This window comes from Apostichopus japonicus, chromosome 10 (genome assembly GCF_037975245.1).
Source record: "Apostichopus japonicus isolate 1M-3 chromosome 10, ASM3797524v1, whole genome shotgun sequence".
Lineage (NCBI taxonomy): Eukaryota > Metazoa > Echinodermata > Holothuroidea > Aspidochirotida > Stichopodidae > Apostichopus > Apostichopus japonicus.
In genome coordinates this window covers 8,720,186-8,736,292 of record NC_092570.1, presented here as the reverse complement: position 1 = coordinate 8,736,292, position 16,107 = coordinate 8,720,186, and the positions used below count along the sequence as shown (strand labels likewise).

General features: G+C 39.3%; 1 protein-coding gene across 2 annotated transcripts in view; it reads left to right on the top strand.

Moving 5' to 3' along the window:
- LOC139974741 (RNA-binding protein FXR1-like) overlaps positions 1–16,107 on the top strand; it is a 35,876-nt gene that overhangs the window by 14,691 nt on the left and 5,078 nt on the right. Inside the window, exons 6-15 of one of the 2 annotated variants that reach the window (XM_071982123.1) lie at positions 7,771–7,836; positions 8,234–8,327; positions 8,658–8,774; positions 9,932–10,102; positions 10,817–10,895; positions 11,157–11,356; positions 12,053–12,299; positions 12,752–12,871; positions 13,111–13,248; positions 14,200–14,334. In XM_071982123.1, coding sequence (XP_071838224.1) covers positions 7,771–7,836; positions 8,234–8,327; positions 8,658–8,774; positions 9,932–10,102; positions 10,817–10,895; positions 11,157–11,356; positions 12,053–12,299; positions 12,752–12,871; positions 13,111–13,248; positions 14,200–14,334 — 1,367 coding nt within the window. The remainder of the gene's footprint in view (positions 1–7,770; positions 7,837–8,233; positions 8,328–8,657; positions 8,775–9,931; positions 10,103–10,816; positions 10,896–11,156; positions 11,357–12,052; positions 12,300–12,751; positions 12,872–13,110; positions 13,249–14,199; positions 14,335–16,107) is intronic. The other variant, XM_071982124.1, reaches the window with a different exon arrangement.

The following is a 16,107-nucleotide window of genomic DNA, read 5'->3' as shown; positions in this document are numbered from 1 at the left end:
AAACTTCGTGCCTTATCCTTTCGCCGTAACACTAACAGACCTTTTTTTGTACTAACATTAGGCCTCGCGTTTTGTGTTGAGTTTAGGCACATTAGGCCAGTGACGAAGTACACGACTTTGACTGAAAGTTTTAAACGAGAATAGTTTCGTGTTGAAGGGCAAAACCTGTTTTAAACGTTTTTACTTTATTCCCCGATATGTTCTGGTTACCAGAAGTAATAAAAAGCAAGAAGGAAACTTCGTGCCTTATCCTTTCGGGGTAACATATCATTTTTAGTAGTAACATTAGGCCTCGCGTTTTGTGTGGACTTTAGGCACATTAGGCCAGGAAACGTTGCACTGATTTATAGAGTACTGTTCATAGGCTTACGAATACGAAGGTTGGCATTAACTGAAAGGAGTTGTAAAGAGAATAATTGTGATATCCTGGAAACCAAACTGAAAAAGAATTCTAAGGACACATGCTTGTTTTACTTTATCGACCAGTCATCAGTAATAGTAACATTAGGCCTCGCGTTCTGTGTTAACTTATGCCACATTAGCTTAGGAGTAGGAAACGCACCAATTCATTAAGTACCTAGCCTAGGTCTCGGCGTCATATTTTGAAATTTTGATTGGAAAGGCTAGTCCATTGTGCTGTATATCCTTGGTTCTAGGCCTAAGCTAGGATGGCATGATTTATCTCTTATCATGCCTTGATGTCAGCTAAGGTAACAGTTATAGTAAGTTAAATGTGTTCTAATTTGTTGGTTGCAATAAAGGAGGTCTGTATTACTTTAGCTCAAAATAATGTCATGCCTAAATTGCTAGAAATTTTCAAAGAGTTCTTTCCTGGGGGTATTTACTTACAGTTCAAAAATTGTGAACATTTTGATTTAGCATACTGTAGCAAGAGAAGTACATATATTTCACTTATCTTTTCGTAAAGCAAGCAAGAAAGACGAGGAACAAAGAACTTCACGATGATGCCGATGTTGACGAAACAAATTTAAGGATGTAATCCAACAAAGCAAATGATTATAAAATAAGAAAAACATGCAACAGTGTTAAAGCTTAGAAATGCAAACTAAAAAGAAACAAACAGTCTGTATTTTCTCTAAATCTTTTAAAAATTCTAAAAGGAAAGTTAGGCACACATTAGGCTACAGTAGGAAGCTTTGCACTCACAAAGCAAATAAATTAATAATATAAAAGAAAACAGTACAACAGTGTCACGCTTAGAAAAGCAAACTAAAAGCAACACACTGTCTATTAGACTAGGAAACATTGCACTTACAAAGGCAAAAACATTGAAAAATACAAGATTGAAAGCAAAATATCAAAATTACCATGCAAGGGATCAAAATTAACATGTAGTTCTTTTTGACTACAGTCTTCAAAGGTTTCACATCAAGAATTAGTTCAAATATGTGATGACAAAAAGAATAGAGGAAAATGGAATATACTGAAAATACTTCAAGATTTGACTACCATTGCTAAGTATATCTTAGCATTTCTGTTGGCTGTGTCCATCTTTTTAACACACTGTCTCCAAACTGCCTTCTGAATGTGAAAGGGTACATGACACTGCTCCATAATACATTTTCTAATTGCAGACACCCTATCCTTATCAAGTGCATTTTTCTTAATCCCATTAACATTACAATTTGAAAGCTCATATAGTGTAAATATTTGACGCATTAAATATCTGGCAAGACCACATGGATCTCCCTGTTCAGAAAGAGACGACAGTACAACGTCAGGTCTTATTTCTGTTATGACAAGTTCTGCTCCTGGCACCTTGGAGGAAGTGATCATATGTTCAAAAATATATCTCCTGGTCCAAAATGGATTTCCTCTGTTGGTGGTGAATCTGAACCACAACTTCTCACTGGGGTGGAAAATGAGTTACTAGCGTTTGATGAAGATGCGCTGTCAACACTGGCTGAAGGGCGTAAAGGTGACGGGGAACTCGTAACTGTTGAAGGTGACGGGGTACTCGTAACTGTTGAAGGTGACGGGGTACTCGTAAATATTGAAGGTGGACGGGTCGAAATCTGCTTTTGTAGCTCTGCAACAAGCCTCTCTAGAGTTGCTACCCGTTGGCATAGGGAGTCTTGATCATCCTTTGCAGCTGGCGTTTCTTCACTTTGGGATGGTGTACGAAGAAGGGGTGATATTGGTGGAGGCAGCAATAACTCTGGCTCAAGATCAATTTCCACTGTCACAGGGTCTGCGGTTCCCTCTCCTGTATTTTGTTCTGGCTCAAGATCAAGTTCCACTGTCACAGGGTCTGCCGTTCCCTCTCCTGTATTTTGTTCTAGCTCGTTTAGAGCTAAAAGCCCATACCTCAGCAAGTTTTCCTTCTTGCCATTGACGAGCTTGTTATGGTTGCCTCTCATAACCGCAGCTTCATCAGATTGGGAGATAGGACCCTCCAACAGCTCCCTCACTGCAGGTTGTACTGCGATTGTTACAGCTCTCTGAAAAGGGAAGTTATGAAAGTGTTGCATGAAAGGTACATATTTATAGACTTTTAATTTTTCTATGGGGGTGGGGGTTTGGGGGGCGGGGTGGGCGGGTCAAAGGTAGTACAAATAAATGGCAAGATAACTTACTTCTTTTGTAACTTTCTTTGTTACTTTCTTCAGTACTCCAACTTTTTTGACCAACTCCGACTGAACAGTAGATGGTGGTTTTTTGCGGGCATTTAGGCCAGAATTCTTCTTGTTCACCGTGAAAAGGAGTAACAGGAAAAGCGTGTGAAAGTTTATTGTAATGCCTAACTTTGTTTTACCGGCTGCTACTTATTACTGCTAAGATTACTTACATCGCTTGTACCGTCTGTCACTTTCTTCTGCATTCTACCTATCTGGGCAGACTCTAACCAAACCGGAGCCAGTGGTTCCCTTCGTGGGTCGCAGTTTTCCTTGTTGACCTTTGGTTTCTTTCTTGGCTGTTGACATGTCTGAAATAGGGTGTGTGAAATTAAGTTAAGTGCAAATGCTTACTTTTCCTGTCATTGTGGAAATAGGTGCAAGCACCAAACATTCATTGAACTCACTTTTGAGTCTGTGGTAATTAAGTAAGGGGGTGGGGGTTGGGTGTACACACATACATACATGCATACATACATACATGACACACAAATACATTCACCCACACATACACGCATACATACACAAATACATACACAGCCCACATTGGACATTGTCCTTACCTCCTTGCGACACGCAGGCTCATCATTGCAGCTTGTCTCTGGTCCCACCGCAAACTCTTGGACGTGTTCATACTTGTGAAGACGTTCGGCCGTGCGAATCAAGATTTACAAGCAAAGTAAAATACAATAGGCTAGTAGTAAATATTTCACTTGGAGGACCATATTACAAATGCAGTGGTAAAAATAATGCTAAGGCCAATTGATGTGTAAACGTGCTATTATCAGCCAATTTGGTTGGTGATGTAAGCCTGTAAGTCTGTCTCTTTTTCGAATGCGACTATGATACCGGTCGTCCGTGTCATAAATAAGACAAAACTCTTCCCCCCCTCTTAAAAGTGAAAGGAATGACATAGATAAGAGAAAGAAAAAATTTCAAATATTACAGAGGTTGAAGCAAAAAACTTTAAACCTATAGATCCTCAAAAATGGTTGTTGTGCTATAGTAAAGAAGGCTACTGTAGTTCACTCGGTCAGAAATACACAATCGCCTCTACCATTTGGCGCAACTTAATTTCCTATTGTACAATGATAAACCCGTCGGTATGATACCAATCGTCGGAGCCGTAAATAAAAAATTATCTCCACCCTCTTTAGAGTGATAGTAATGAAAATAAATTGGTGAAAAGATATTAGAGATTTAAAATATAACGGAGGATCGAGTAAAACATTTTAAAGCTATCCCCCGCCCCAAAAGAAAAAGAAAAAAAAGGACCACCTCTGAGTGTTTATCGTTAAGTATTTTCTAGAACTTTCCAAAGTTCAGAAGTAATGATATCTAAGCTGAGTTTGACGAATAGCCAGACCACGTTGGCGGTACGGATTTCGTGTTACTTCAAAAAAGAAATCGAAACACTTACCTCACAATTCCAAGGATCGTTTGATGAGATTGTAAGCACGTTCCCCTTCGTTCCATTCGGATTCTTATGTACAACTTTATCCCCTCGTTGACATGACTTTATATCGACGCTTTTCCAATCGCTTGCTTGTAACTTGATGTTCCATCGTATTATTGGAGATCTTACTTCAGCTTTTGCAACAAACGACTGTTCTGAATAACCGGTCCATTTTATTTTGAATCTATTCTGCTCTATTAATACGATCCTACCAGATAGCCAAATTCCCGAAACGGGATCCAAAGCTTGCACACACGACTTTAATTTGAGAGACATTATTAATTATACAGTAGCCTACTTCTTGCTGCGTCTTCTTACCTAAGCACCAAAGTTTCAAATTATAACGACAGCCTTATAGTGAAATTTTCTTATTTTAAAGAAATCCGCTGTTTGATGTTCCGCCTTGGATTAAACCAAAACGGATTAATGATTTTGTCGCTTGCTTTTGATCTATAATTATGTGTCAAAACCAAATACTGTTGCGTAAAGACCACCACAGACGGGTGCTAGTAATAATGTGTTGAAATATGCCGACAGCAAAGATATTAAAGTTATTAAAGTTTTGAATTTTTTCAATTTTATAATATCTTTCTTCTAATTAGAACCCGGATGGTCCGCCTTTTTGCGTTACAACTGTGAGAACAACTTTCTGAAGGTGGTTTACGTATTTCCTACACTTTTCCGCTGTGACTCTCTGTGTCCAAAACAGCTGTATACCCGCTATAAGCTGGTCTTGGTTCATTGGTTTATGAACCTGCAACAAGAATGTGATGGCTATTGTTAAGAAAATATATCACTTTATTTGTATGTCTGGAGTTTAGTCTGGTTCAATGAACCGATCTCGCAAAAGTTACAATGACCCAAATGTTACAGTGACGTGTTAGTAGGTTACGTTTTTTGGTGATGCGAAACATTACGTGATGTTGCTAATTAACATACAGTATTTAAACATATAACTCCTCATGGTCAGTAAATATCAGTTAATATCGTAAAAGAATTTGCAAGATTTGGACTGAAACAAGAATGAGATGTGTACTAGGTAGAAACCACCCATTTTAGATAACTTTATTACGTGTCCCTAATTACATGAAATTGAAAATAATAAAGATAATACCTTGCGCAAAAAATATTTCAGCTCATGCCAAAGGTTCTCTATGGGATTGAGGTCCGGGGATTCTGGAGGTGTTTCCCAGTATAGTCAGTATTGCGAAGTTCGGCATACTGCGAAAGTTCGGACACCCTAAGAAATACACGATTTCACCATGAAAATCTACAGGAAGAGTCAAATTTCACCAAAAAGTACGAAGCTACAGTTATTTTCTCTCCAAAATGACCCGTGTGCAAGAAATTACTTACATATTTGTCAATAAAATGACGAAGATCTATGAAGTCTGTTATAATTACTGAAAAAGCAACTGCGCCACCAATTTTATCACCAGCGCCACACTGTGGGTTGCGTGTCCGAACTTCGCAATACTCTAGCAAGAAATACCAGTTCCACAATCACGAAGAATCTTCTTGGAAAACACGTGAAAACAGTTTGCAGGAAAGAAAGTTTGGCCGTGTATCGTACTATAACAAAATTCTCCGACCATATGAAGTATATTTTCAAATGATTTATACCAGAAGATTTAGTTTTGGGGTGTTTTAAGTCTTAAGTGGCCGAACTTCGAAGTCACCATCCTACTTGATGTTGTTTTGCTCGATGAAATCAAGGGCAAGACGGCTGCGGTGCTTAGGATCGTTGTCCTGAACGAATCTATATGATCCATCGGGGAATTTGGTTTCAACATAGGGTAAAAGAGTGTTTTGTAGGATTTCCTCAACATAATACTGTGAATCCATTATACCGCGAAATATAACGATTGGTGTCGCTCCAGCTGATGAAATACCTGCCCAAACGTGAACTTTAGTGGGATGTTTTGGTTTCAGCTTTAAGTTTCTTTTGTAATGTGGATCCTTGCGTTTCCGAAACGTTACGTTAGAATGCCTGTTCAGTTCAATACTACTTTCGTCCGTAAATATAACATTTTCGAATGTTTCATCGTTATAGAGACAGTTCAACGCAAATGCAAGTCTCTTCCGCTTGTTCAGTTCTCGTATTGTCTGACAATATTTAGGCGATGACGTAACTCAGTTTAGCTTTTTAAGGCAAACATTCTTAATTGTAGAATGCGAAATTAAAGACCCGGTCTCCTCTTGAATCTTTTTCTGTAAGTCCGGGGCCGTCATTTCATCATTCGCTAAGAGACTGCTTTCGATAATTTCTTGTCCTGTCGGGTATTGCTCTTTTCCTTCCTGATCTGTGTTTGTCCTCAATTTTGCCCGTTTCCTCATATTTTGAGATTACGTGAAGAATACTATTATAACTTGCTGAAAGTCCTTCTCTTATCAAAGTTCTGCGAATATTCGATTTTGAATACTTCTTATCGTGCAAATACACTATACGACGTCGAGTATAATCATCGATATGTCGTGGCATTTTCGGGCAAATTGAGACTTTTGCTGATACAACCGAACTAAAGGCGATTTTTTGAAGGTAAAGTCGAATTCTAGGATGCCGTTTCACTGCCAATCATTTCTTGGAGATTTGCCAAGTTTAACTAAGAACAAGGGTTTCACGCACATTGTAAGAATGTTGTACAGTACTGTAGCATGCAAATCATCAGACGACAGCCTGCTGTACCAATGATTTTCCGCCTACAGGTAAAATGTGAATTCCCTTTTGGGGGGATTTAATGGTCATGCATACTAAATGAGAACAACGTGCACAAACGTTTGAAGTGTTGTTTTGAACAGTGCCCGTGAAGCTGTATACTTGGGGAATTCCAAGGGCAGTGACAACGTGCAATGTCTCAGTGCAGTATACAACTGAGTACCAACTCAGTTCCGTAATGTAACACGTGCGCGAATAGCCCATATACTTGCAAGATTAGTATACTGTTCTAGCCCAGGGATTGATCAATTTGGCTTTCTTACTTTGTCTGTGGTAGGAAAAATCATGATTCCTGTATAACTTTCCGGAATATTGTTATTTCCGGAAGGATGTTGAGAACTGTTTGAATATTAACCGGCAATTTTTATTGTTCGTGGGAAGTTTTTATGCTAACGTTTCACTCATCAAACCAACTGTTTTGCGCACACTTGGACATTTGTATTGTACGTTGAATTTAAACAGTGTAAGATACGTGCTTAACACTATCCCTTCTCTTGACTGAGTATAAACCTGCGGTCTTCCTTCTACCGGCGACGATCGATATTCTTTTGTTACCGGATTGGAAGGAATTAAGTAGGATTACAGCCATTGACCGTCTGACGGTAACAATGAACTTCACACTTCTAGCGGGCATGAATAGAATTAGGGAAGCCTTCCGACGGAATCTGCGCTCTGATAAACAGTTTCCCGCAATTACCAATGCAGGGTTTTAACAAAAGATAGAGCGAGGTTAAATGCACAGAGCGCAAAAAAAGAGCGTGGTTTACCAAGTTACTTATTGGCGGTACTGTATATACCTTAATATATTTAATATTCAATTATCACTGGAAGTGTATTTTAAACTTTGCATTTTCAGAACCAATTCAGTCATCTTTTTGGATAAAGATGATATCGTTTGCATTAATAGTTGTTTAACTACGATTGTTACGGGAAAGGTCCTTTGTTTCTTATTTTCCTTCCAGTCCTCCCCTCTCCGCAGAATCTGTATTCAAGAACAGTATCGAAGTCCCTGCAGATCTCAGGCAATTGTAAGTATGAATATGCATAGTGAAACGTCTACAATGATTAGTCTTATCAGCTTGCAATTCAGTTTTCTATGCGTTGTATCATATAATAATAATAATAATATTACCAGTAAAGTGTAACTTCGGTGTAACTTTGCACCAATTTGACCACATTCTGTCACATTTTCACACAATTGGATATCCCTTCATCATACTTACGGGGGGGGGGGGGGGGCATACGAAGGTTGCAACTGCTTAGCTGCTCATGATTATTATTATTTCACATTGAGTTACACCAGTCTTTAGCCATTTAATCCATTTCATAAAATGCTTAGTTTCCCACTAATTTTTATGACATCTTATTATTTCATTTGCGAAATCCTTTGAAATTGATGGCCATGCTTGGTTTCATGTTATTCAGAGCTAAGGATCCTGCTCATCATAGAGAATTTGCTGTCGCTACCGGTGCAATGTCAGTCATATACCACGAAGATAGCCAAGCCCTTCTAGTCTTTGTGAGTAAATTCAGAAATATCTTCTCAGCTTTCAGCTATAATGAATATATCAGATTTTTGTTGAAAAGTTGACGAGTTAGTAAAATATTTCCTCAGAAGTAACAAATATTTGATGATACTTTCATATGGGTATGTAGGTAGCAATGCTTAGATGACTATAATGTAACAATGCTATCATCAATGGTAAAAATTACCAATGGTTACTTTGTACTTTGTGTAATGTTGTCTTTAGTTATTGTTAAATATTTTATAACCAACAAAACACTCTTTTTAAGGAGTCTGTATCATTTGTCAGACAATCATCTCTTCATATCCATTCTCTACCTGCAGTCCCAGTCAGAAGCCATCTCTAAGAGGACGGAGCTGTTAGGAGATATGCATGTCAGGAACCTGAGGGAGAAATTCATTATGATCCAGAGGGCAAAAGATGCTGCACAACAATTAGAGGTAAGGGTTGTAACAATATCACTGGCCCCACATGTACACCATAGAGTGATAAGTCCACTGTTACACACTGTAGGCTTGTTTGTCCACTGTCTACAAACCATAAACTCCAATGTCTACACTACATAATCATGTAACCACTGTAAGGTATTTGTCTACAAACCATAAACTGATTGGTCCCCCATGTCTGCACCATGTACTCATTACACCCCTGCAACACTTAAAGAATTATCTACAAACCATCAACTGATTGGTCCCCATGTCTACACCATGCATTTAGGAGTCCACTTTAAGGTATTTGTCTGAAAACCATAAACTGATTGGTACCCATGTCTTCACCATGTACTCATTAAACTCCCCCCCCCCTCACCCCCCTGCTGCACTGTACACTTATAGAATTATCAACAAACCATAAACTGATTGGTCCCAACGTCTACACCATATACTCAGGAGTCCACTGTAAGGTATTTATCTACTAACCATAAACTGATTGGTCCCTATGTCTACACCATATACTCATTACACCCCGGCTACACTTATAGAACTATCAACAATCCATAAACTGATTGGTCCCAATGTCTTCACCATATACTCAGGAGTCCACTGTAAAGTATTTATCTACTAACCATAAACTGATTGGTACCCATGTCTACACCATGTACTCATTAAACTCCCCCCACCCCCCTGCTGCACTGTACACTTATAGAATTATCAACAAACCATAAACTGATTGGTCCCAACGTCTACACCATATACTCAGGAGTCCACTGTAAGGTATTTATCTACTAACCATAAACTGATTGGTCCCTATGTCTACACCATATACTCATTACACCCCGGCTACACTTATAGAACTATTAACAATCCATAAACTGATTGGTCCCAATGTCTTCACCATATACTCAGGAGTCCACTGTAAGGTATTTATCTACTAACCATAAACTGATATGTCCCCATGTCTACACCATGTACTCTCATGACACCCCTGCTACACTGTACACTTATAGAATTATCTTCAAACCATGAACTGATTGGTCCCAACGTCTACATCATATATCCATGAGTCCACTGCTACACTGCTTTTGTATAAGGAATGCATTTATCTTTCTACTTATTACTCGTGGATTTTGATTAATGGTTTTACCAATTCTTTCCCATAGGAATCGAAACAGCAAACCGATGGTCACTTTGAAGAGGTCTCTGTAGCAGAAGATCTGATGGGTCTAGCAATCGGTACTCATGGATCGAATATCCACCAAGCTAGATCGGTGGAAGGAGTCAAGAGAATTGACTTAGATGAGAGAACATGTACTTTCAAAATATTTGGTGATGTAAGTCTCTAAATTAAAAGAGAATGGGGGGGGAGGAGGGGAGAGGGGGGCAATGGTTTGTTTGTGTTCATAAGTTTGGGGGAGGGGGAGGAAATAGTATGTTTGTGTTCACGAGTTCAAGCAAATTGAAATTTTATCATAAAACCGACTAAGCTAAGAAAAGGATGAAATCCTCTTCCTTGTCCTCTCTTCTTATGTACAGCAAATCAAAAATGAAAGTAAAATATTAAATTAACCGCTGCCATCGTGTACTGGCTTTCTATCATAAAAAGGATTTTCACCAATCTTTCTCAGGTTATCTCACCGGTCATAAAAGTACGTCTGTGTAAGAATTTTACTGTCAAACCTTCCTATCAATACTGTCTTTGTGAAAAATTGTTTTAAAGGTTCCTTTTTGAAGCAACAAAATTGTTAACTTTTTTAAGTTCAACAAAAATACTGATATTGAAGTGACCCTGTAACCGCGGCATAGGTTTGCAAGAGTTTATTTATGATCGTTGGTATAAATAAGTTTGTATCCGTAGACTGATTGTGTGATATCATGCAGGCAAGTATGTTATCATTCAACAATCATATTAGATGCACATCTTAGACACACATGTTAGATACACATAAATGTTGATGGACAACACATTTTGTGGCATTGTTCTATGTTTCTTGTGTTTTTTCATTTCTACAAGATCAATTCTTAGTTGTTTTTTTTCTTTCTTGTAGAATCCTGAATGCCTCAAGAAAGCTCGGAGTATTCTTGAGTTCACAGAGGATCAAGTTATAGTACCTAGAGAAATGATAGGTAAGAAAACGTTTTAGAACCCAGAGTAATGATAGGCCCGATTCCGATTATCGTTTGAACACTAGTTAATGTCTATTGTGGATTGATTCCTGTAACCATTCTTTTACAAATTACCAAAATATGTTGCGTTAGTAGTGACTAATAGTAATCGTGTAAAAATTTTCTGTGTTTATAATACGTTTGCTGCAGTATTTACCAGACTGATCCTATAAGTTGTACGGTACGAGTCTCCTTACAATCATCATCTTCTTTGTCCTCCAGGGAAAGTGATTGGCAAGAACGGTCGCATTATTCAAGAAATAGTCGATAAATCTGGGGTAGTGAGGGTCAAGATCACCGGGGACGATGAGCGGGACAAAGCACTGGACAATTCCGAGCTGGTTCCGTTTGTCTTTGTTGGTACCAAGGATAAAATCTCTAACGCTCAAGTACTGGTAGAATATCACCTTTCACATTTAAAGGTAATTATTTTATCTTCTCAGATGGTCTTAATATTGAAACAAAAATATAAAAGTTAAACTGGCAAGATTCACTGAATTAGGTTCACTAATTAAACCAATGTACAGTTTTCTTTATTCAGTAGTGTGTGATGTAAATGTTGCCGGTAAGGCGACTTCATCACGTTGCAAGAATGGCTTGAGCTAATAATAATAATAATCAAGAAAATAAACCAAAAGTAGCGTCCTCCAAAAAATTCACTGTGATTGATGTGTAAGCTACCAACACATTGCTGGCTTCTTTTTGAAATTTCTGTCTTATCAAACTCACTAAAATCCTTGGGTTAAGAGTTTGAAGATTCAAACTCCATGACAGGTAGTATGTGTGTGACTGCACATTCCATGACATTAGAGGTTGCTGCACAACTTAGAATCTGACTTAACCTGATAGTTGTACAGGACAGAAAATGAGTTGGAAGCGTATGTATTTTCGACCTCCTTCACGACTCCAGTGATTAACTTGAAAGATTCTGAACATTACATCTACATACTTGTGTGATAGCATGTACACATGATATCATTTAAAAGTAAACAGAGAGTGTGAAAAGAGCGTGAGAGCAGATTGTTCTGAATAAGAGTATGGAAAAGCTGCGGATAGCACGTCCGCAGATTTTGATGAGAAGGCTAATTGTTTCATTCATCTCTATTGTTCTGATTAAGAGTATGGAAAAGCTGCGGATAGAACGTCTACAGATTGACGAGCAACTAAGGCAGTTCGGTTCCTCAGGAGGGCCTTCATACGGCATGGGCCCACCAAGGGACAGGAGAGAACGAGGTTACAGCTCAGACAACTTGGACGACAGGCCCGGTTACAGAGGAAGAGGTAGAGGAGGAATGAGGGGTAGAGGAGGACCCACCAGAGGTAGAGGCTATAGAGGGGGATTTGGAGCACGTGGTGGAGGAAGAGGTGAGTAACAGAGCCATGAATAATTAAATATAAAGAAATTGTCTGTTATTCATTTATCTATTAATCAGGGTGAGATGTGTGCAAGATAGAGGAGTGTAAGAGGTTTGTGAGATGTAGAGTTATATGGGATTAACAGTTTTGTGAGAATAAAAGTTATGTGAGAGAAAGCATTATCTGAGGCAGAGGTTTGTGAGAGATAGAGTTATGTGATGCAAGGGGTTTGTGAGAGGATGAGTTATATAAGTCAGCAGTTTGTGAGATGAAGAGATAAGTGAGGTGGATCTGAAAGAAGGATTGGAAGGTATTTGAGGTTAACAGGTGAATTGTGATTCAAACCTTTTTGGATTATGAGATCTCTTGAAGAGAAAGTGGAAGCGTTGTTAGAATAGTCGAGCTTGGTATTAAAGTGTGTGTATCTTAGTGGCAGTCTTCAAATGTTGCTTGTACTTCAGGTGGCAGTCAGTCAGATGGAGTAGAAGTAAAGCCTACCGGTCAGCCTTCAGCCAGGGGTCGAGGAGGCTACAGGGGCTCCAGGGGTAGAGGAAGGGGTGGTTACACCTCAGGTGGAAGAGGTAAGATTGAGTGGCAGACTACAAACTAGGTCTGAAGGAATTACATTTTCGTTTTTAACCTATCGCTCAATGAAAGCTGTAAGCAATGCTTAATCCCATTTCTGTTGCACTCCGTTAGTGAGTGGAAATGTTTGGATAGGTCTGCAGACTGATGAGGCATTGCCAAGTGAGAAGTATCTATTAACTGGGTCTTTTCGTGACTAAAACAAGGGAATCATTTGTCGCTATCATAATTTCAGGAGGAGGAGGCGGCTCTAGGAGTAATAGCAATGCCCCAACATCAGAGACAGATGAAGACAGCTTCCAGGAAAACAGTCGCCATCGGCGAACAGATGATGATAACGTCCTGGTGGAGGATAATACAACAGTTGATGAAGGTAAGGGTTTCTGCTGAAGGATTGATGGTTGCAGGGATATCTGTGTGGAATTATTGGTGGCAGGGGATATCTGCTAGGGTATTGATGATGGCAGGGGATATCTGTGGGGACATTGATGGTGGCAGGGGATATCTGCTAGGGTATTGATGGTGGCAGGGGATATCTGTGGGGACATTGATGGTGGCAGGGGATATCTCTGTGGACATTATTGGTGGCAGGGATATCTGCTAGGGAGTGATGGTGGCAGGGGTATCTGCTAAGGCAGGGGTGGGCAACCTTTTTGAATGAATGGGCAGGAGTGAAAAAATTGACTTGGCCGCACCTAACCAACGACCTGCTTTTGATTTCAAACCTTTGATTCCGAGGACTTTCAAGCAATAGGTGTGTGTACTTTATCTGTATTCACAAAAACATAATGTCAATACAGTTCAGTTGATAACTAATGGGGATAAAAGGCCTACCTGACAGCACCATTAGTGCCGTTAAATTTTAAGCAGCTAGCTTGTTTTTTTGTGATGATGTAAAATAGATTGAATTTTTTTCTTTTTCTTGAGACACTCGGAGGCCGCAAAAAAATCACTGGTGGGCTGCATGTGGCCCGCGAGCCGTAGGTTGCCCAATCCCCAGTGCTAGGGTATTGATGATGGCAGGGGATATCTGCTGGGACATTGATGGTGGCAGGGATATCTGCTAGGACATTGATGGTGGCAGGGATATCTGCTGGGACATTGATGGTGGCAGGGATATCTGCTGGGACATTGATGGTGGCAGGGATATCGGCTGGGGATGAACTATGTGCCTGCTCCTCTGTATGTTGTTATTGTTATCAACCCTTTTAATCCAGTACAGGATATTTGTTTGCTACATATGTACAAGTTACTGTTGAAGTTATTGATATCCATACAATAGTAACAAGGACTCACTCTCGACTCTTTGAAATTCTCAAATCAGATGACGGTGAACAGATCAGTTCAAAGCGGCCGAAAAGACGAAGACCCAGAAGTGAGAGAGGAAGAAATCAAAACCAGGATGATACTGATACCAGCAAAGCGAGCTCCAATGGACACAAGCCTGCAAACAACACAGGTGAGATGAATGGATACAAGAGACGGTAACTAGATGAAGGAGAGGGTGATAGTAGAACTAGCTGGAGATAGGGGTGTGGATGGTAACTAGTTGAAGGAGAGGGTGATGATAGGACAAGCTGGAGATAGGGTGGGGATGGTAACTAGTTGAAGGAGGGTGATGGTAGGACTAGCTGGAGATAGGGGTGTGGATGGTAACTAGTTGAAGGAGAGGGTGATGATAGGACAAGCTGGAGATAGGGGTTGAAGAATAGGGTGATGGTAGTACTAGCTGAAGATAGGGTGTGGATGGTAACTAGTTTAAGAAGAGGGTGATGGTAGAACTAGGTGGAGATAGTGGTGAGGATGGTAACTAGTTGAAGGAGGGTGATGGTAGGACTAGCTGGAGATAGGGGTGAGGATGGTAACTAGTTGAAGGAGGGTAATGGTAGGACTAGCTGGAGATAGGGGTGGGGATGGTTACTAGTTGAAGGAGAGTGTGATGGTAGGACTAGCTGGATCTAGGGGTGTGGATGAGAGGGGCAGAGTGAATGGATTTGAAAGCAGAAACAAAGTGGAACTATGTAACATCATCCTTCTAGTAGATCAGACGTGCTATTTGAATACTGGCTTTCCACATGCCTTCCTTACCTGATGTAAACCTTTAGATTTGGAATTCAAACAAGTTTTGTTAAAACTGTGTTGTGTTAAGGTAATTCACGTTATTGCTTACAGTTTGAAAATTGAAGTAGAACAGGAACCCAAACTTCACAAATACATTTCTCTACTTGTTGTTTCCAAACCATATGAAACCAATATAAATGCTCAATTTACTTGTAAGCTTCCCCCCACTCGCCCCTCCCTCTCTAGTTGTGTACTTGAAATGTAACTTTCAGACACTTTCAACCATCTCTTCAAGCACCTCTTTGACTCACCAATTTATATTATAAATGGTTGATCAGTATATATATTTGTAATTATAAACTGGGGGGGGGATCATTTTTAAGCTAGTTGCCATGCAGTTCTAGGCGAGGAGAAGAAATACATAGTGTGTGTATGAGACATTACAACAGTTACTTGAGGGTGCCTGGTACAAGTTGAAAACTGAATTTGTAATTAACCAACTTCCTTGAAATGACAAAAAGGTTTATGTTTGGTGTATTGAGTGAACCCAGTCATGGACAACAATACAATTTGGAACAATGAAAGTTTGTTAAGAATATCATGATAGCAATATTATGAACGCTTTAAAACAGCTTTTTGCGTTTTGTCGCTGTTTTCCCACCCTTTTGATGTCCATTGAGATTTCTACATGTATTCATCACAAAATAGCAAACTAAGATATCAGCCAAGTTTTTCCTGCCAAGAGCATTAATTGGTGAGTTATTAAATACTTTGGCAGATAATGAGTAGAGTGTCTTCCTACAAAATTCCTCATTTATAACTAATCGCCTACAGTTCCCCAAATCCACTAGTTTGAATTCAACCAATCAGCAAATAACATGTTTATTAATGAGCCATTGCTTAAACTAGATTAATTTACAGCAATCCAAAAAGTCAGTTCAGTATCACAGCCATACACAAGTAAAGCATGGTGTTGTAGTACATATTGGTGTACTGGGTTGTTATGCCGGCAAAGTGAAAATTATTTTACCTGATTATTCAATGACATTCATAGAATTTAAATATTCATATGATAGGTGGGGTTTATTGTGATCCTAATGGAAAATATCTTTGAGAAAAAAACAGTTCAAAGTTGTAATTTTATTTTATTTCCACCATTTGAAGTTAGATT